The sequence below is a fragment of the Danio rerio genome, chromosome 1 (genome assembly GCF_052040795.2).
Source record: "Danio rerio strain M-AB ecotype USA chromosome 1, GRCz13ab, whole genome shotgun sequence".
NCBI classification, from domain to species: domain Eukaryota; kingdom Metazoa; phylum Chordata; class Actinopteri; order Cypriniformes; family Danionidae; genus Danio; species Danio rerio.
The window spans coordinates 58,015,001-58,034,316 of record NC_141021.1 but is presented as its reverse complement, the minus strand read 5'-3'; the positions used below and the strand labels follow the sequence as shown (position 1 = coordinate 58,034,316).

Genomic DNA, 19,316 nt, shown 5'->3' with positions numbered 1-19,316 from the left:
CCAAGAACGCAGAGAACGGACTTGCGTTCTTGTGGAGACCGGTCTTGCCAGGTGTCCTCGGAAGAACGAACTCAGGAGACCGCGAGGGCAGAGAATGCGTCCTTTGAGAATTGAGATGCTGCGTTCTTCCTGATGGTCACATGACCTTCACATGTTTTAAATGGTAAATTATTTAAACATTACAGCCTTCATACAACGATTTATTGTTTTTCCCCTTTTCAAAATATATACTTTGCATAAAAACATTATAAATATATGTTGCACAATATAAATAAAACAGATTTTAATACGACTTTCAGCAAACAAACACCCTTAATGTGTTTATTCCTTTATTAAGATGTCCGTGGTAATGTTACTTTCTTCGTTTCATTTAGGGAAACTCCTGAGGTAAATAATTAATATCTATGAACTTTAATGATAAATCTAGATAAAATGCAGCGCTTCCCACCTCCAGTCGCAATGACTTCTGGGACTTCCAGAGCGAGTTCGGTGCTCAAGTCTGCATCGGTGCGTCCTCGATATCAAGAACACATCCGGGAAGTTTCACGGGTCCTCCGTACTTGCGGTCTTGAGTATTGGAACTGAACTTAGGCAGCTGATGATGACGTTACACGAGGACGCAAGACCGCTGAAGAACGCATATTGAGAAACAGCCCGAGTTTCCATAACTGGAAATTTGTTCTAAAGGGCATCAAGGCTCATAGAAGGCAAGGTTCATCCAAGGACTGAAGGTGTGGTGACACAGCGGGGGGATGGTCACCCGGTGCATTGGTTAAAATCCATGGCTGTTTGGGTACGTTAAAGTACGGACATAAAACCCACTCTTCTTCTCAGCTGGAGAGACTGGCTTGATTGCATCATTTGCCAGGAGGACAACAATCTCTTTGCTTAAGACAGGGGCGCAGGGTCGATGACCGCTGTGAAATACTCACCCGTGAACAGGGGAGGCTGATGGCTAATTGAATCGCATAGCCAAGTCAGGCTGACAGAGCCCAAACAAGCAGCATCACTGGAACGAGCACAGGCGCACGCACGGTGGGGCAGCTTCGGGATGGGAAGTGTTCACCCTGGAAAGTGGTGCGTCCCAAAAAAAGAGTTGAGATTAACTCTTACCTTCAATCTCAATGTAAGATCGTGTGAAGCAGCTAGAGGTGCAAGAGAAAGAGCTCGCCCTCTGATGCCCTCGGACCCTTTGGCGATGTGCACAAAGGTTGCAAGCTGGAAGGCAGCGCATCCCATGCTAGCAGCGTTGGGCTTTGACACCCGGAGCGAGGAGAAACCGCTCTTTCTTGGATACCATCGGCCACAAACGGCATGCTGCATTCATCAAGAGGGGGATTCCCCGGCCCTCCACTGAGGAAAGGACAGTCCTCCTTTCCAGGTGGCCTGCCTCAGGTTTGCTTTGCAGTCTGTTTATTGGTGACATGGAACGTGAGCATCGACTTCCTGCTGGGGGATCGGCGCGATTATTAGCCAGTGGATCGGGCTGTGGAAGGAGGCCGTGGGAAGGACATTTCAGCAAGGAGCATCAAGCGTAGATAAGTCTGTCTACAGCCCCCCCCCCCCCCTAAAATAGGCATAGCAACGCCCGTGACTGCTGATACATTTGGGGTTTTATGAAATTTGACTTAAATATTTTTTAAACCTGCTAGTGACTTTTATCCAAAGCAAATACAGATTGTGTTACTGTAGCTCTAGGGCTGCACGATATATCGTTTTAGCATCGAAATCGCGATGTGCGCATCCGCGATAGTCACATCGCAGGAGGGTGCGATGCAAAGCAAAAAAAAAAAAAAAAAAAAATCTATATATATATTATGGGTGAAGCCGAACCGGAATACGGTATTCGGAAAAGCACGAATAGCGTGTTTTTACGAAAACTTATTTCAAACAATACTTGATAAATTATTTGTATTTGGGAACAAGAAAAACATTATATCAAAAAGCTGCGTTTCCTCATGAGACCGCAGTGCATGCCCACGTGAGTGAGTGAGTGAGTGAGTGAGTGAGTGAGACGTTCAGGAGTCGGTGGGCGGGGTGGGGCCGGGGTAAGGAGACTGAGCAAGCTGCTTCTCTATACAGCAACAGAGAAGGCTTGGCAGAGCGAAAAATACTTTTCTGCATTACTATTTTTGTTTATTTTATCATACTAAAATAACACGTGACAGTTCACTCAAAAGTGAAAGTTCTTTCTGTTAGTAATTACTAACACTCCCGTCATTCCTACTACTTTCAGAACATACATTTTGATATTTTACCATATGAAAATGCAATGCAGTTATGAAAATTGAGAAATTAAAGCAATACAGAGATCTGGTCCCCGCGTCAGGTCAGGGTGCACCTGTAACCTTAAAAACGCAGACGCGGCAGAGGCGCACTAAACTCACACGGAAAAGAACTGGGCATTCAATTCATGTTTTCGTTAAACAATTCTTTAAATACAGCTCTTTTGATCTCTAAAGGGGAAAAAAGCAAAAGAAATTTGTCGTTAAATTAATTTTAGCAAAGACGCAACTGCCTGTCATTTTCACATTCGTTTTTCAGTTAGGGATTTGGTCTATTAGAGTAACCTAATAAAATTGTTTTGTTGGACACTGTAGTCTACACAATAATCAATATTATAATTTATTATATAAATTAGCTATTATTAAAACTAAACTATACAATTGATAAAACAAAACCCTTTTTAATGTTTGCTTTCATTTTAACACCGCTAACAGTTGTAATAAGAAACATCACATTATGCAAAAGCAGTCTTTTGAGTTTAAAGATGATCAGCCTACCAAGTCAAGTTTACAGTGTCATAAATGAAATGGGTAGCATGAGTAAAGGGGATTTGCCCAGCACACAACCTCATGCGCTGCAGGTAAGCTGAATGATAATCTTTAAAAAATATATAGGGTATGCAATACAAAACTTTAAACATTTATTTATTTTTTAATGAAAAGAAAAGAAATCAGGAAAGGAAAATATAATTTAAACCACTGGTCTGGCGCTGATACTTTATTGTTTGTATCAGTGGCGGCTGGTGCTAAAAAAATGTGGGGGGGCGCAAACACCAGAACTGACCTAACGGTTGGTAATGCAACAGTGTCAAAGCCATTTATCAGGTGATGTATGAAAAAACAAAAATATGACTAAAGCATACAACAAATGCTTCATAAATCAGAAAATTTTAGTTCAATTTAGGTTTATTATCAGCAATGAAGTAATCAATAAACACACGCACAGACACACATAGATGTTGCCTAATCACTGGCCAGTAGCACTACTTGAAAATAAATTTTGCTCTCTTTTCTTTCTGGCTTGCAAATTTCTCAATGACCTTTTGGTTGAAGTCAGTCATCTCAGTCACTAGTCTCTTCTCTATTGACAGCATGGCCAATGCATTCAGCCTCTCTTGGGTCATGCTGTTTCTCAGAAAAGTTTTTATTCTTTTCAAAGTTGAGAAGCACCTCTCAGCTTCTGCTGTGGTCATAGGCGTAGTTACCAGAATCTTTAGGAGAGTTACAGTCTCTGAAAAGACTTCCTCAAGATTGTTCTCCATAAACAGCTGGAGTAGGTCCAAAGCACCACAACAGGCTCTGAACTCATCCTTGGAGTAGATGAGACTGAGCTCTGTCTTTAGCTTACTTCCATCGAGCACAGGATAGGCTTTCAGAGTCCTGCTAAGTGCATCTTCTGGAAAAGCTACTGTATACTGCTCAAACCTGTCTGCCTGCAGCAATGTGGCACTAACGAGGTGGTCTGTGAAGGAGAACCGCTCCAGTGTGTGTGTGAGTATGGTATCACAGACCTAAAGGATAAAGACAAAAATGATGTAATTATGTGTCAGTTTCAACTGCTACATTAAAATAACCAGGTTGAGTTATAAAGGCAGACCAGTTGTAGTGGTTAAATTCATACTTTCTAAAAACCTCATAAACACATTCATTCTTAGTAAACATGTCAAGCTCCACTAGAAGAAACTGAAGAATAACAAATCATTTTAGATAATAGTTTAAAGAGTATATACGTTTAAGAAGATCACCTAGTCATAAAAATGCATTTACATTTATCATAGTTTTATACAGCCCATTATTCCCAGCTTATAAATCAACAACACTTAGATTCAAAATTCTTATCAACTATTTTTATATAATGCTTCTATAATGAGACACTTAAAGACTCCTATTTGAAAAAGACCTGGTCATTGTATCATATAAACAAGCCAGTGTGCTTGCAACAAATTAAACTGTATTGTTTCATTTACTATCTCTGGGTAAATGTTTTGGTGACTACAATATTATTACTCCTCAAATTATTATTGAGCAGTTCCAGCATTACGGATGTGGCATTTGCAGTAAAAACTCAAAACATAAATTCACAGAGAAAGTATGTTAACATTATATTGAAATATCCGTTTATATTTTCCAAAACTACTGACCATGTAGCTATAAGATCAGCTTAATATCAATCTGTAAACATGTTTTGTACTTTAAATGAGGAAAATAAACAAAGGAGTTATGGATGTAACTAAAAAAAGTCTGTGAGTTTGCAGTATACAACAGGCCTAGTAGAAATTCTGTCTGTTAAACTGCAAAACCCCCCAAAATAATGCTAAGCAGGAGGTTAAGAGTTTTTTTCTTCTATAAAACAAACATGATTGATTTTATTTGATAATTTTCATTTATGAGGAAAAAGCTTATTTATGGATTTGACACCTCTGTATTATGGGTGTGACGGATGTGAAATTGCCTTTCATGTGACTTGGGTAAATAAATAAATAAAAATTTAAAACATTGACAGAGACATTTGAGTATGTCTAAAGTACTGTAAATTACTTGCTTACACACACACACACACACACAAAAAAAAAACACAGAAACAGTTTCGGTATTTTGTTGAGAACTTAATTTTTTTCATGAAAAGGTTAACATTTGCAGGGAATTGCTCTATTATTATTTTTATCTTAAAATCAATGAAAGGGATATTTACAAGTTCCCATAGAAGGTAATTAAACAATACAGTTTAGCTTGTTTGTAATGACTTATTTTGATTAAAATAAAAACTCACTTCTGCTGCTATCTGTTCATGAACCTCTGGACTGAGGGACCGCCGCCTCTTCTGTTGAAAACCACCTTCACTGCATTGGTCAACCAGGGAATGGAGAGAATTTCTGTAAAGGAATAAGAAAGTGTATGAATAATAATAATAATATTAGTAATAATCATAATAAATCCAAAACAAAAAAACAGCAACTACCTGATCTTCTGTATGTCCTGCTGGAATTGCTGGATGCTCCCCCTGATGTGGACTGAATCGATGTCCTTCACGGCAAACAGCAAACACGGGAAACAGTAAAAGGCATGACTTACATCACAACCTGCCAGCCAGCTCCGTTTGTCATAACAAGTGCTGGAAAAGCCCCGAGTGTACGCGCGCCCACGATCACTTGACTGCTGTTGAATTTGCAAGGAAGGTCGATCTGGTCCAAGCTCCTTGATTCTTTTTTTTTCTTCATCCAAACGCCTTGTGAATGGATATCTTTGCAAAGATACAACGGAATTTTCCTTCATTTCGAGAAATTGCACTAGCTTCCACTATGATTGATCGTCGTCAGTTAACTGAGGAGCTGCTTGCTAAGTGAAAGGTCCAAGTGGGAATGGTCCAATCACATAAGGCCAACCATATAAAAACAAATATGATTCGTTCTGACAACATAAATGGGCGGGTTCGGGGCGCAGAGTGCTGCGCCCCAAGGACAATTTAAAACGGGCCAATTAGAGCTTTTTGTCATATCACGTGTATTGCAAAAGTTCGTGTATCTACATAGACACTCATTAGTCCGGCGCCCCGCACACATATGAAAAAATATTGTTCATACATTTTTTTTATTTTCAATAAATGTTAGTATGACTTACTGTAGAGTGTTATCATTAAATCAATTTATTTTGTTAATATTTGTGATAATAAATATTAACATATTAAAGTAGGCTAACTTGAAGGGGGGGCGGCGCCCCAGCGCCCCCTATTGACCAGCCGCCACTGGTTTGTATCCAGAAGAAGGGGGGAAAAAAAGCAGATGAAAACCTGGCTGGGGAGACGGCAATAACATATCAGTTCTTCAGCAAAGATCACGACATCATTGTGATGGGTTTATCATACAACGCAGTTCGTGTTTATAATCATTAATATTAACTAGTATTAATTCTCTCTCTAGATTTAGTTTTCGGGCTTGTTCTTGTCGGCGCAATATAGTCTCGGCTTATTGCACGTACGAATCCGATTGTGAAGAAATATCAAGCGCTGGCATTTTTTATTGCATCCTTTTCGCTAGTTAATCATTTATTTATTTTTTTAGTGGTGCGAACATTATTTACTGGCAAACATGTTCCATGACCTCGTACATCAACAAATGTAGCCTACTTAAGTTAATTTACCTTTTATGTAAAAATTACGGAATAACTTAATTAAATATTAATAAATAAAATATCCGTATAAAAGTAGGCTACATGTTTATTTTTGAACTTTCGTTAATAAAACAACACAAAACTGTTTATAAATATTGTAGTTAAATATTAAATTACTTTAACTGCTTGAAACCGTATAATAATAACAATTAAACGTTACATTTTTAAGAACTTAACAAATAGTCTAAATGGCACTTTACTAATCAGTGTAATAATAATATAAATATTAATAATTATAAGTACAAAGAAAATATTAACCTAGTAACAATATAAGTCAGATGTTAAAAAAAAACAGCGTAGTTTCTCTCCACCTTTTGTAGTCATATTTTAAATTATTTGCTAGAAAAACTAACATGTTGACTTTGTCCGGTTTAAGTGAAGAATGGGGTTATAATGTTTCCAGCAATACACTGTCAGACGGTGTGCTTGTAGCGAAAATGCACAGACAGGGTACTTTTTCACAACCATGCGAGAGAGGGCTTCTCCTTCTGTTCCGCCGCCCGCATTTCTCGCGACGCAGGTTTCTCTACTCTGCGGAGCGGCTCGTTCTTAAGTATTTACCAAATATGTTGCTCCATTTCTCGTCAATGTCTTCCATTTATCACTTTCTCTTTTGTATCTGGCCATTTTTGCAAATGCCTCTGCCATGCCTGGCTGAGCTGGGCTTCTGCGTTTAGAAGACAGGAGTTGATTAAGCCTACATGGCTTTTTTCCCTCGCCGTCAATCGCCACTATCTTGCATGGTTCGGGACCCGTGGATCTGCGTATGGATGGATTTGCTCCTCAGTGTTTGGACTCTCAGCAGTGAATATTAAAACACACTTTACTTAAAACCCCCATACAAAAAGCTTAATCCAAATTGATTCGTTCACCTTTCTCAGTCGGCACATATCCAAAATGTTCCCAGATGTAAGAGTTCGTTTTCTAACAAGATTCATGGTTGAACTTGAACTTGCTGAATCGCGCCTAATGTTATATTCTAACAGATATGTAATACTTGGCAACATAACAGTAATTTGTGTTTTAAAGTGCGTGACGTCACGTACTACGGCCGTGACGCGGTTGTCATGGTGACCGTCACAGCCCTAGTTTTAAGTATATATATATATATATATATATATATATATATATATATATATATATATATATATATATATATATATATATATATATATATATATAATATCGCAATATATATCGCAGGGGAAAAAAATATCGCAATGTCAATTTTTTCCAATATCGTGCAGCCCTATGTAGCTCTGACTCAAAGACATTCATTTATACATCACATACACACCTTTATTGCATTTAAACAGTAAACGTGTGTGAGATCAATCAACAGCCATGAAGTGTCAACATAATAATGAAGCTGAAAAAATGTTATACATACGCATTATAACAGAGATGGTACTCAGAGCATTTATAAATCCTAAAATAGGAAAAACACAAATGATACTGAATTAAATTGTGCTGCAATTTGAAAATGTGAAATCTAAATTTATTATATCAACTCAGTTAAAGTCAAGAGTTTTGAACTATGAGAAATAATCTTACCTTTAAACAGAATTATGCAGGCCATTGTCAATTATGACAGTCTGATGTGTTTCTGTTCATCCACTAATCAGTCCAGAAGATGAGTTTCCTTCACAGTTCAGGTAAAAAAAAAACAATTAGGACTGGCTATAATGCATGATAAACAACAACATACACAAAACATAAAGATTTGTTTAGCATTTATTACCCTCACAGAAGCAATCCATTTGTACATTTTCAACATACATTATTCTGTATGATTTGTAAGCCTGAGTGGACCTCAGTCAGGATTTCTGCAGGTTTCATCAAGTCTAATTTAAGACCTAAGACCTTTCTAAGACCATTAACAATGAAATTTCAGACTTACACAAAGTTAAATGCTTTTCTAAAGGCCCAGTTAAAACATTAAAAACCATTAAAAACGAATAATATTGTTAGGAAGATAATTTAAGTATATTGGTAAATAGAGTTGATAAATAAACGTGTGTTAAAACTTTTATTGAGATGGGTCTGATTGATTAAATGGGTCTGATTGGGTAGCGTTGCGTGGACATAGGAAAATTAAGACCTGTTTAAAATGTTTCAAGACCTACAACACTATATTTCAGTGAATTTAAGACCTACAATTTTGATTTTGAAATGTAAGACTTTTAGCACCCTGCGGTTACCCTGTCAATTTATGTTCCCGTGAGTCTGTGTGCATTTAACTTTAAGTCCCCACTAGGATATAAAAACATACACACACACACAAGAAAAATACTCCACTGCATTTATTAATTTACATTTGATGATTTTAAATGATTTCGATTTTCATAACAGTCCTGACCTGCTCAAAGCCCAAACTACTCAAACAAATCCAACAACACACAAACCACACAACCACTTCATGATTTATATGATTTAACAACATCATTATTAAGAGCGGAAAGATCTTACCTGATATGAGCTGAAGGCAGTGGTCTTCACCTGAAACAGTTGACCGCCTAACAAACCAAACATTTGCGTGCTGTGGTGTTTACTGTAATCATCCTGATGGGGAAATATCATGCACTGTTTCCTTAAATTCAAATATACATTTAAATTTCATACTGTATTCAAAACAGTGTAATCTCACAAAGGCCTTCACAAACACAACATATACATTATATTGTTTATTAGGACCTTAATTTAATTTTATTTTAAAAACATTAAAAAGAGAACCTGAAAGGGAAAATGAGTCATTCACATGCTTTAATACACAAGCCATCATTTTGGACTCATTTTGAATTTGAGTCATCAGCTGTTCACTGTTATATTTTCATAGTTTAATTATAAATATGAATCCACTTCACAGATAAAACTCTCTCATCCTACAAATTGAAAATATGTTTGTAAATATTCACTCGTCAAAATATAAAAGACGCATTATGGAGGACACCCTCAAATTTTGGGAATCAGTCTTATGCCGTATTCACTGTGCAAGACATGGACTCCTGCAGTGTTGAACTGTACATTGTGTACACTGGACAAACCTAAAGCTCTCAAAGCACTTTCAGCATATACATCCTGCTTGTAATCGCTGTTATTCCCCCTCAGCCACTGATGCACATGTTTTGGTCTTGTATAAAGCTGAACTGCTTTTGGGACACTATTTTTAAAAAACACTATACTTATTGCTTTTATTACTATTACCATTAATAATCATAAAATTAATAATCCTAATAGAAATAATAAATAATATTAGAGTAATTTCTGTAGAATCATGTGACTGAAGACTGGAGTAATGAAGCAGAACATTCAATTCAATTAAAATCACAGCAATAAATGAGTTAATTAAATTATAAACTACTTTTGAACAGTTATTTTATAGTGCAATGACCTTTTACAATTTGTTCTGTATTTGTGATTAAATAAATGCAACGATTTTCCATTCATAAACAATATCACTAATTGATTGTTCACTGCCCTCTAGACACGCACGCCACAACCGGAGGAAGCAGATCTCCAATCACGCACAGGAACATCCACACAAAGGAGAGAAAGAGGAAGTGCAGAAGGCCTGCTATCATCACACACCACACCTAGGCTGTGTTCGAAACAGCGTACTTCCCTACTATTAGGTATGCTAAAAGCAGTAGAGGAGGGATTGGGTATGTTTGAATTCCCCAAATATTTATAAAAGAGTAGGCGAGAATTATCTCAATCCTCGCACGATTGGGCTGTATGTATACTTAATTTGCATAGATACAGTATGTGCCTACTAAACGATGATGAAAACTTAGGTCAGTGTGTCACTCGAGGAACATAGCACTTCTGAACATCAGCTTCCTCTCTTCTCTGAGAAACGTCCAACATGCACTCTTGTAAAAACATTAACAAGCATGTCATATAAATAGATATTAATTAAAGTAGCATGCAAAATAAAAACATGAGGATCTGAGGGTTTATTAATTCCTCTTTATAGACTGTGATTGGAATAAAACTACTATTATTATTAGCTTAGGCGGCACGGTGGCTCAGTGAAAGAAGATTCTGGTTCAAGTCCTGGCTGGGCCAGTTGGCATTTCTGTGTGGAGTTTGCATGTTCTCACCGTGTTGGCGTGGGTTTCCTCCGGGTGCTCCGGTTTCCCCCACAATAAAGACATGTGGTATATGGGAATTGATGAACTAAATTGGCCGCAGTGTATGAGTGTGTGATTGTGAGGGTGTATGAGTGTTTCCAAGTACTGGGTTGCAGCTGGAAGGGCATCTGCTGGGTAAAACATATGCTGGAATAGTTGGCGGTTCATTCCGCTGTGGCGACCCCTGAAGAATAAAAGGACTAAGCAGAAGGAAAACTAATGAATGAAAAAGTGATCCAGCATTTTTTTTTATTTCTAAATATTAAATATAAACTAGATTGATGGATTTGAGTGTTTGAAGGTTTCCACAGTGTTTTTAAAATGAACTGTAAAAATTAAATGGAAGTTTGACATTCATCTGCCGATGTTATGATAAACTGGGTCTTGTCCTTCAGGGATGTCTGTGTTTTCACAGGATCTCTTCATAATCTGGAGATATTAAAGAGATTGACAATTAAACAATAAATTGACAATAAATTGAATTTTAATAGTAATGTAGAGGCGGTTTATAAGAAAGCAAGTCAGCGCCTCTATCTCCTCCGCAAATTGAGAAGTTTTAATGTTAGTACACAGACTTTAAACTTGGCATATAGATCACTTATAGAGAGTGTTCTCACATATAATATTGTTTCATGGTTTGGTAACACAACACTTAAACAGAAAAAGAAATTAGCGCAAATTATCAATCAGGCAAATAAGATAACTGGTCGCAAACAGCATTCATTGCAGATTTTATTTGACTCTTTTATGGAAAAAAAGAGCAGTTGTGATTTTTAAAGATAATACACATCCCCTTTGCTCAGCATTTGAATTGCTACCATCAGGACGCAGGTTTAGAATTCCTAAAGCACGAAGAAATGCCTATAAAAAGTCATTTATCCCAATGGCAGTTGTTGTTCTAAACCGGATCAATGTTTGTAGTGAATGAGGTGGTTACCAAGTATGATTTGCAGTATTGTGCATGGGGCTAATTTGGTTTTTAAACTTTGAACTTATGTTGTTGTGTTGATAAGTGTTATTGTGTCGTTGTTGTATGTTTGTAATTGTTGTCCTAAAGCCAGTGTTGAAGAAAAATGTCCTTTCTGTGTCAAGCAGAACGGACAATAAAGTTTAAACTAAACTAAGAGTATGATAAGATCAGATGTTATATCTGTAGATGATAAACAGAGCCAGCAGAGTAACTCACATCCAGTGTGTCGTATTCAGAGCATCTGGACTTGGGGTCAAGAGTCATGTAGAGGTCTTCAGGAGACTCCACCTGACAATGATGAGAGGATTAATTATTCGCTCATCACTGACCAATCACACAAGAGGTGATTTACATACCGTTTTACCACTTCCTCTGTGGTTTTGCTCTTCTGATGGAGTCACTCGCTTCCTGTGAAAGATGTTTAGAAACGTTGAGCAAAAATGTAGACTAAAGCCCTGCTCACACTGTGAGATTCCAGCCACAATTTTGTCATCTGAGACAGATTTGAGGAATTTTAAAAGATTCCTGAAATCCTAGGCTAAAATCTGTGATCTTTGATCGTTGTTTTGACATGTTCACAGATAGCCTGTCGCGATCAGATTTTTCCTCTGATGAAGTTCTGGCAGTGTCTGAAGATTTCAGACAACAGCTGTGATGAGCGTCAATCCAAGAACCAATAGGAGCTCAGAATTTGATGACGCAATCCATGCGACAACTCAAAAGACCACGGGGAAATGTCAAAACATTTAATTTCTTCCTGATTTTATGATTGAGACATGCTGTGTGCAAAACTGCCCTTACAGATTGTTTACGTTTGCTGTGAGGAATCATTTCAGAATGCAGGATTGTGAAAGTGTCACAGTTAGATGACGTCAAACTCTAAAGAGTTTCTTCCGTGTTTGGGGCATCTTCAGTCGTTCAGTCTGACTTTATAGGTGCGTTCGACTTCTTGCAGTGCTGCGCAGATTGATCAAAATCGATTGATTCAGCCGGTGCAGCATCTGAAGAGCGACTGCTGGAGCTGAGATGATGACACCGAAATTACACGATTAGCCGAGTTCACTGCATGACAACCACCACGAGTGATTTGGGTTTATTATTGGACAACTTCCGATCCAGAAATTTCAAAACAAACAAATCACTTTTCATACCCTCTCTATCTTGTACACGTCATGCTTATTAAAAGACTACAAATATTTTACTGCAGTATCATCTTTTGTTAAATTATTTGTTTATAAGGGATTGTTTGCACTGGTTTTTTTTTTTGGCCTTTTTATACAGACTACTGTATTCAGCTCTATATATGATTTAAATGATATATTGTAGTAAATAACCTAAATATTAACTCAAATAAGTCTTACAGACTTATAATAAAATAATTATCATCATTGATCTTGACACCCATGTAAAGATTTCCTAACAAATTAAGATTTTTTAATATTGTATAATATTGTATTAAATATAAAACTATATGATTATAAAATATTTTATTTTCTGTCAAGCCGTTTAGGCAGAAATTTTAAAAGTGACATTGATGTACCTGCTCTTTCTGGGAAATTTCTACTTAAAGTGTCCTTTTGTTCAATCTTTTTGGATTAAAGTGCTTTTTTTAAATGCTTTTATTATCCAAAATAACCCTATTCGTGAATAATTATTTATTTTTTTATGTGCTCTCTCGTTTTTCCCTCTCGTTTCTCGTTATTTTTCATGCGTTTGTTTTATAGGCTATTAAATTTAATTTATAATTCCCGTATTGTTTAAAAATGAACTATAGTTTGTAGAGACTGTATTCTGTTTTATTTTTACTGTATATATTTTGTTGTTATTGCAATAAATAAATAAATAAATGATCAGGCCATGTGATCGGTCATCATAAAGCTCCGAAGTGTCCAGCTTGACGGCTCCGTTTTCAACTCCGCCCCCACCTGCGCTTGGCTAATCTCGCTGATCACTGGCTGCAGCTGTGCTTCATGTCGAACGCACCTTTTGATAGCTGAGATCTTACAGTGTGACATGGGAACCATGTTTGTGCAGTCTGACATGCTACAATTGATCAGGATTATAACAAAATCACACAGTGTAAGCCAGCCTTAAGGCAAAATGTTTCAATGATCCTGGGCTGAATTTGTACAGTTTAAACACTCACCTTCTGATCAATATGAAAACCATCAGAATTACAAACATCACAAAAGCAGCTGCAGTGATTCCTGCTGTGATCAAGACCCAAGATGAGCTGCTTTCTGTGCAGACCAGAGAAAAATCAGTGCTTTTAATCAGAGACGCTCATTATAAACACACTGACCTCACGATGATCCTCACCTTCAACAGTGACTGAAACAGACTCTGATCTCTGAGAGCCATATTTATTGTGCGCCTTACAGTAGTATCGTCCACTGTGACTGGAGTTAAAGCTGGAGATGTTGAAACTCTTTCCAGATCCAACAGCCGAGCTCTGATTCTCCTTAAACCAGGTGAAGTTTACAGCAGGAGGGTTTGAGTCGCTGCTGCAGCTCAGAGTCACTGAATCTCCAGACACTATTACAGCAGATCCACTGACGGACACTGAGACGCTCTTTGGAGGATCTGAAAAACAATCATCATCAGTGAGTTTGACAGTGGTGAATCTGAGGAGAGTGAGAAGCTGAAGGTCTCGCCGTACATCTGACGTTGAGCGTGAGAGCAGGAGACGGCAGATCTTTCAGATCTCTCACTGCACAGCTGTAGTTTCCAGAATCTTCTCTGCTGACCGACTGCAGAAGCAGCTGATTCTGACGCACCGATTCTGGGAAAGACTTGCCGTTTTTATACCAGCTGAAGATTGAGCTGCCGAGATTGCAGGAGCTTTTACAAGTTAAGACTGGAGAATCTCCTTCAACCACCTCTGCAGGAGTCTCCACTCTGAGATCTGAACACACAGGAGAAATGTGTCACATTTACAGTACATCACTGAACAGAATTAAATTGAAGTAAAGGGAACCTATTATGTGCCTATTTACATAATGTAAAACAAGTCTCAGATGTCCCTAGAGTGTGTGTGTGTGTGTGTGTGTGTGTGTGTGTGTGTGTGTGTGTGTGTGTGTTTGAAGTTCAGCTCAAAATACCACACAAATACTGTTTTATAACCCTCTGAACTGACGCTTTCAGGCTTTGATCCTAATTGTGGCGTTTTAGCGACTGTCGCTTTAAATTTAAACGAGATTGTGCTCTTTTCAAAAGTGGGCGGAGCTACAAATGCCTGTGTGTCAGCATAGTGGCAGATTAAAAAAACAACACTATGTTCAGGGTTTGACAATAACCTTTTTGATCACCGGCCACTGTGGCTAGTAGTTTTCCAACATTACTAGCCACTCTGCATTTTCACTAGCCACACTTTTATTGTTAGAAAAAATATATTTTATTCACATAAATATGACTTTGACATGCTAAAATTACTTGATTTAGAGTTTGCGTTATCTCCACATGCCTCATTCATTTTACTTTGTGTGTCATGTATGAGCTTGCTCAATAATCATGAACAAATGGGTCAGGGTTTCATAGTATTCCAATTAGTTATTATTTCCCATTTTTGTGAAAAATATAACTTTAAATGGGATCATAAGCAATACACTAGGGCAGTGGTTCTCAAACTGTGGTACGTGTACCACTAGTGGTACGCGGGCTTCCTTCTAGTGGTACGTGGAGGAATGAAATATGTCATGTACATGCTAAATACATTTCAAAATTTATCAAAAATGATTTATATAATATGCCATATATGACATATAGCCTATATTTCTGAGGTAATCTGCCACGTTTTTTTAACTGTGCAGAGTTGTAGCTGCTTTACTCGGCCTACTACACTACTGAATTTCAATACTGCTCATTTTGGTGGTACTTGGAGAGAGAATCTTTTTCTGAGGTGGTACTTGATGAAAAAAGTTTGAGTACCACTGCACTAGGGTATTAAAATCTATTCCGAAGGCATTTCTAACGATGGTTAGTAATGTGGTTTCCAATATAAATTACACACTTCATCTGCCTTGTTTGTTGATAAACGGACAAGATTTTATTCGGAGTGAAATATCCAATAAAATAATAAGATCGATATTAACCCAAGATGAATTTCCAACTCAAGCTAATAGAAATAATATCTCTTTTCTTTTTTCCAAGAGCTCTATTACCGAATTAAGAACAATGTCTCTTTCCTTCCCAATACCTCCCAAAGCTAAAGAAGTAAATTTTAAAATTTTAATGATATTTACCCATCTTCAGAGTTTCTTAGACATAGATTTAACCTTGAGCACAACAACTGTACATTCTGTGAGATTGACATTGAATCGACTGCACATTTATTTTTTGAATGTTTATATAGCAGAACCTTTTGGTCTGATTTATTCGAATGGTTGAAGATTTCTCTCAAGTTGTCCTCCCAATTTTCTAAAAATGATATTTTATTTGGTTTATTAGGGAAAGATGTTAATATTTAATTTGTATTGAACAATATTTTAATTTTGGGAAAATTTTAAATTCATAAATGCAAGTGCCTTAAAGAGCCCATATTATGGGTTTTTGAAAATTCCCCTCCATGTAGTGTGTAACACAGCTCTAAGTGAAGTGAAGTATCCAGCTAAGGCTTAAATCTGTAAGAATACAGTGTTTAAAACGGTTGATTCATCTATAAAAGAGTCGACTCATAGTGCTTCAAACGAGTCGCCTTGATACCGATTCATTAGGTGTTTCGCCATGACGTACGAACGAAACCAAGTTATTCACGTGCACGCGCAAACCCGGGAGATTTCAAACCTGAGGCCCCGCCCTCTGACGCAGAAACCCAGAGACACACACACACACACACACACACACACACACAAACATGCCGGTGGATTGAAGTCACACTGCAGATGGATATATTGAGTCTCTACCCAAAGATGAAACCTCAGCATTATAGCCAAGCAGTTGGAAACTTCTGGAAACTACATGCTACAAAGAATACTTCATCAGCGTTTGTTAAAGGAAGGATCAGTAAAGAGTAACTGATGGATGTCAGGATGGATTTTTCTTCCTCCATTTCTCAAGTGTAAATACGTGCGATTAAAGTTGCCTCGTTGACTCTAGCTTGCAAATGTATTTAGTTGTGATTTGTTACTTGTAACCGCGTGTACTGTATAAGGTTAACTGGCTATATTCTCTTATCGCGTGCAAAATCACGTTAAAAACGCGACGCGTGCTGCTTTAACGGAGCTCCGTGGACGAGGAGTAGTGTGTGTGTCTGTGTGTGCGCGCGCTGTCGTCCGGAGGTGGGTGTGTGTGTGTGTGTGTGTGTGTGTGTGTGTGTGTGTGTGTGTGTGTGTGTGTGTGTGTGTGTGTGTGTGTGCGCGCGTTGTCGTCCAGAGCAGGGTTAAGTGCGTGTGTGTGTGTGTGTGTGTGTGTGTGTGTGCAATATGCGTGTGTGTCTGTGAAAAGAGCAGAGTGAGAAGCTAGGAGATCCCTCAACTGTTTTTGGAGTTTTTGCTCAATAAAATAGTTAGTTGTCTGTATTTTCAAGTCCATAGTCTGTATTTACATTGACCCACTGGCAGCTAAACTCCACGCCTACACTATCGAGCGTGTATGAACTGTGATTACTTTTATATTGCTGATTAGCTGTTTGGCTTTTCACTCTGACTGAAGGCAGTCGACCAATCGCGACAGACTGTCATCGGTCCAATCAGCGCAGATTAGCTTCGCGCTAAGGAGGGGTTTAGGAACAAACGAATCACTGGACGATTCATACAGGAGTCACTGGGATAATTAGGTAAAAATAAATGCAGATTATAAGACCATGAAAGTGTTTTTTGACCTTGCATGCATAATAGACTGTTGTTGGAGACCCTTACAACCAAGATATGACCCTATTTCATGTATAATATGGGCTCTTTAAAACCAAACCACTGTTTTTAGTTTTCCAAAAGGAATTTTGGCTATACTGTAAATCTTTACAGCTCATAAAATCAAAATGTGGAAGAAGACTCTTTAGTCTATTGAGAAATTTTAAATTAATAGAAGACCCGATGTAAATGTTTTTTTTTCTTTTTTCTCTGGTTTAAGTTACTTTTTTTCATTTTAATTTACTATGTTATTGACTTTAATATTTGTGCTCTGTTCTATAAATGTAGATAATAGTTGTTATTCAAATTTTGCCTTATTGTAATTGTGTTTGGATGCAATAAAAAAAAAAGTTATTATTTCCCCATACTTTCCAGAGCTCAAAATTAAAGATTTACCAAATTTATCTCTGACCATACCAAACATAAATAATTAACTATTTCTTAGCCACAAAGTTAAAATGTATCAAAACAAGCGAAATATAGCTGTATACTTTACTTTTTATCTAACAAAACATATGCACATATGTTCTGGCTAAAGGTCCCAGACCAGCCGTTAACTACACATAAATAGGGAGTTAATACCCCATTAAAGCAATGTTATTTAAAAAAAGATAAATAAAACCTATTAAAAAACATACCATGTGATAATGAAAGGATGATCTCACAGACACACACACCATGTTAACGTTTGACTAATTAATCATCTGTTCAAAGAATGGTTAAAGCGAAAGCAACCAGTGTTGCTTATATAAAAAGACTAATCTGAAACTCTTGAAAGCAGCAAGACTGTGGGTGCATGAGCATCATTTTTTGTCAAGGCTATTTGAAAGAGAACCGATCACATCAGTTGTGTTTCTAGATACAGTTGCTTCATGCAAGGAAACGGGAGCGCCACACGTTTTAAACAGTCGCGCGCACCACATCAGCTGTTAGCTCGAGTGATTATCCTCTCATTCGGTATTCACCTGCTTTCTGTTCGTGGGAACGCAATTATTTTTGTCAGTCGTGTTGCTTCTCAATTCTAAGATGGCCTTTGCATGCATATTGGATCATCCTTATTGTCGAGCCCCTGCTTTTAAGAATTATTATCCGGGAAAATTATTTTCAACCAGCCAAAGTGGTTAGTGGGAGTGTCTGCCTTACCCGCCACCACTGAAATCTACCCGCATTTGGTGGGTTGGCGGGTGTTAAGGTCAAGCCCTGCTAATGTCCTATTCTAATGACGGAGAGATCTGGTCACTACCCACATAGCAAAACTGCTCTGGCCCACACAATCAGGTTTTGCTTGGCCCACATGCCGCAGTGAATTACAGTACATGACTGGACCAAATCTGGCTTCCAGACAAGGGCCAAACACAGACCATATCTGGGCCAAGTCTCAGCCAAGTTAATAACTCATAACTGGGCCTGAACTGGGCCAGATAGGTTGGTGTGTCACGATTGCAATGAAATTGATAAACCCATGGAGTGATGCGCTTTAGGCACACTATGGGCACGCTTTTTCTCAAAGTGACCTGATTAGTAGAATTTTTTTTCTTTACTCAAAAATGATTTTAGTGTATTTTAAATGTGGGTCAAGACTGGCCAAACTCACATGGCCCACTTATCAAATTTTTAAATCTGGGCCAAATACTACGTTTTTCATCTGGCCCAAATCTTGTGTGCCGCCTTAATGACGGTGCCACCTCTGCCAAACCCGGGCCATGTTTGGCCCACATGCTGTATGCCGGATGAATGCCTGCTGTGCCAGCTTTATGCCAAATCTGGGCCAGAATTCTTTGCTACTAGGGTAGTGGGTGGGGCTTTCCCCCTCTGATGACACGTACAAAGGGAGAATGTCAATCAAAGTGTTTCTAAAGACAAAGCTGAAATAAAATAATATCTGTTAACCATTAGAAGCTGCTTATATTCACAC

At 37.8% G+C, this 19,316-nt stretch overlaps 3 protein-coding genes and 1 long non-coding RNA gene across 12 annotated transcripts in view; 1 reads left to right on the top strand and 3 right to left on the bottom strand.

Annotated features, from left to right (window-relative positions):
- LOC141375121 (uncharacterized) overlaps nucleotides 1-10,045 on the bottom strand; it is a 36,515-nt gene extending 26,470 nt beyond the window's left edge. Inside the window, exons 1-3 of one of the 2 annotated variants that reach the window (XM_087237974.1) lie at nucleotides 8,922-9,953; nucleotides 8,007-8,094; nucleotides 7,843-7,881 (exon numbers count right to left, since the gene is read on the bottom strand). In XM_087237974.1, the coding sequence (XP_087094100.1) occupies nucleotides 7,843-7,881; nucleotides 8,007-8,031 (64 nt within the window). In that variant the 5' untranslated portion in view covers nucleotides 8,032-8,094; nucleotides 8,922-9,953. Of the gene's footprint in view, nucleotides 1-7,842; nucleotides 7,882-8,006 lie in introns of both variants that reach the window. The other variant, XM_087237973.1, reaches the window with a different exon arrangement.
- LOC137495979 (uncharacterized) overlaps nucleotides 1-19,316 on the top strand; it is a 72,021-nt gene that overhangs the window by 27,601 nt on the left and 25,104 nt on the right. For 2 of the 8 annotated variants that reach the window (XR_015477231.1, XR_015477236.1), the window contains one exon: nucleotides 9,937-10,084. This is a non-coding gene — a long non-coding RNA (uncharacterized LOC137495979). Of the gene's footprint in view, nucleotides 1-1,692; nucleotides 2,944-9,936; nucleotides 10,827-12,136; nucleotides 13,437-19,316 lie in introns of those variants that run through there. The other 6 variants (XR_015477235.1, XR_015477234.1, XR_015477233.1 and 3 more) reach the window with 6 other exon arrangements.
- On the bottom strand, nucleotides 1,864-5,608 carry LOC147847033 (uncharacterized). Its single transcript, XM_087238197.1, has 3 exons — nucleotides 5,245-5,608; nucleotides 5,056-5,158; nucleotides 1,864-3,796 (listed from the first exon to the last, which is right to left on the bottom strand). Exons 1-3 carry the CDS (start codon nucleotides 5,556-5,558, stop codon nucleotides 3,269-3,271), a joined length of 945 nt encoding a protein of 314 aa, XP_087094323.1. The 5' UTR covers nucleotides 5,559-5,608; the 3' UTR covers nucleotides 1,864-3,268.
- si:ch211-286b5.8 overlaps nucleotides 10,408-19,316 on the bottom strand; it is a 10,931-nt gene continuing 2,022 nt past the window's right edge. Inside the window, exons 4-9 of the mRNA XM_087238180.1 lie at nucleotides 14,215-14,460; nucleotides 13,875-14,138; nucleotides 13,702-13,795; nucleotides 11,912-11,963; nucleotides 11,772-11,843; nucleotides 10,408-11,014 (exon numbers count right to left, since the gene is read on the bottom strand). Of these exons, the coding sequence (XP_087094306.1) occupies nucleotides 10,940-11,014; nucleotides 11,772-11,843; nucleotides 11,912-11,963; nucleotides 13,702-13,795; nucleotides 13,875-14,138; nucleotides 14,215-14,460 (803 nt within the window). The 3' untranslated portion in view covers nucleotides 10,408-10,939. The remainder of the gene's footprint in view (nucleotides 11,015-11,771; nucleotides 11,844-11,911; nucleotides 11,964-13,701; nucleotides 13,796-13,874; nucleotides 14,139-14,214; nucleotides 14,461-19,316) is intronic.

Coding starts and splice junctions, on each gene's coding strand:
- LOC147847033 (XM_087238197.1), bottom strand. CDS start 5,558: ATGAAGGAAAATTCCGTTGTATCTTTGCAAAGATATCCATTCACAAGG. Junction 5,159..5,244: donor CAGGACATACAGAAGATCAG/GTAGTTGCTGTT, acceptor ATTCCTTTACAG/AAATTCTCTCCATTCCCTGG. Junction 3,797..5,055: donor ATGAACAGATAGCAGCAGAA/GTGAGTTTTTAT, acceptor TTTATCCTTTAG/GTCTGTGATACCATACTCAC.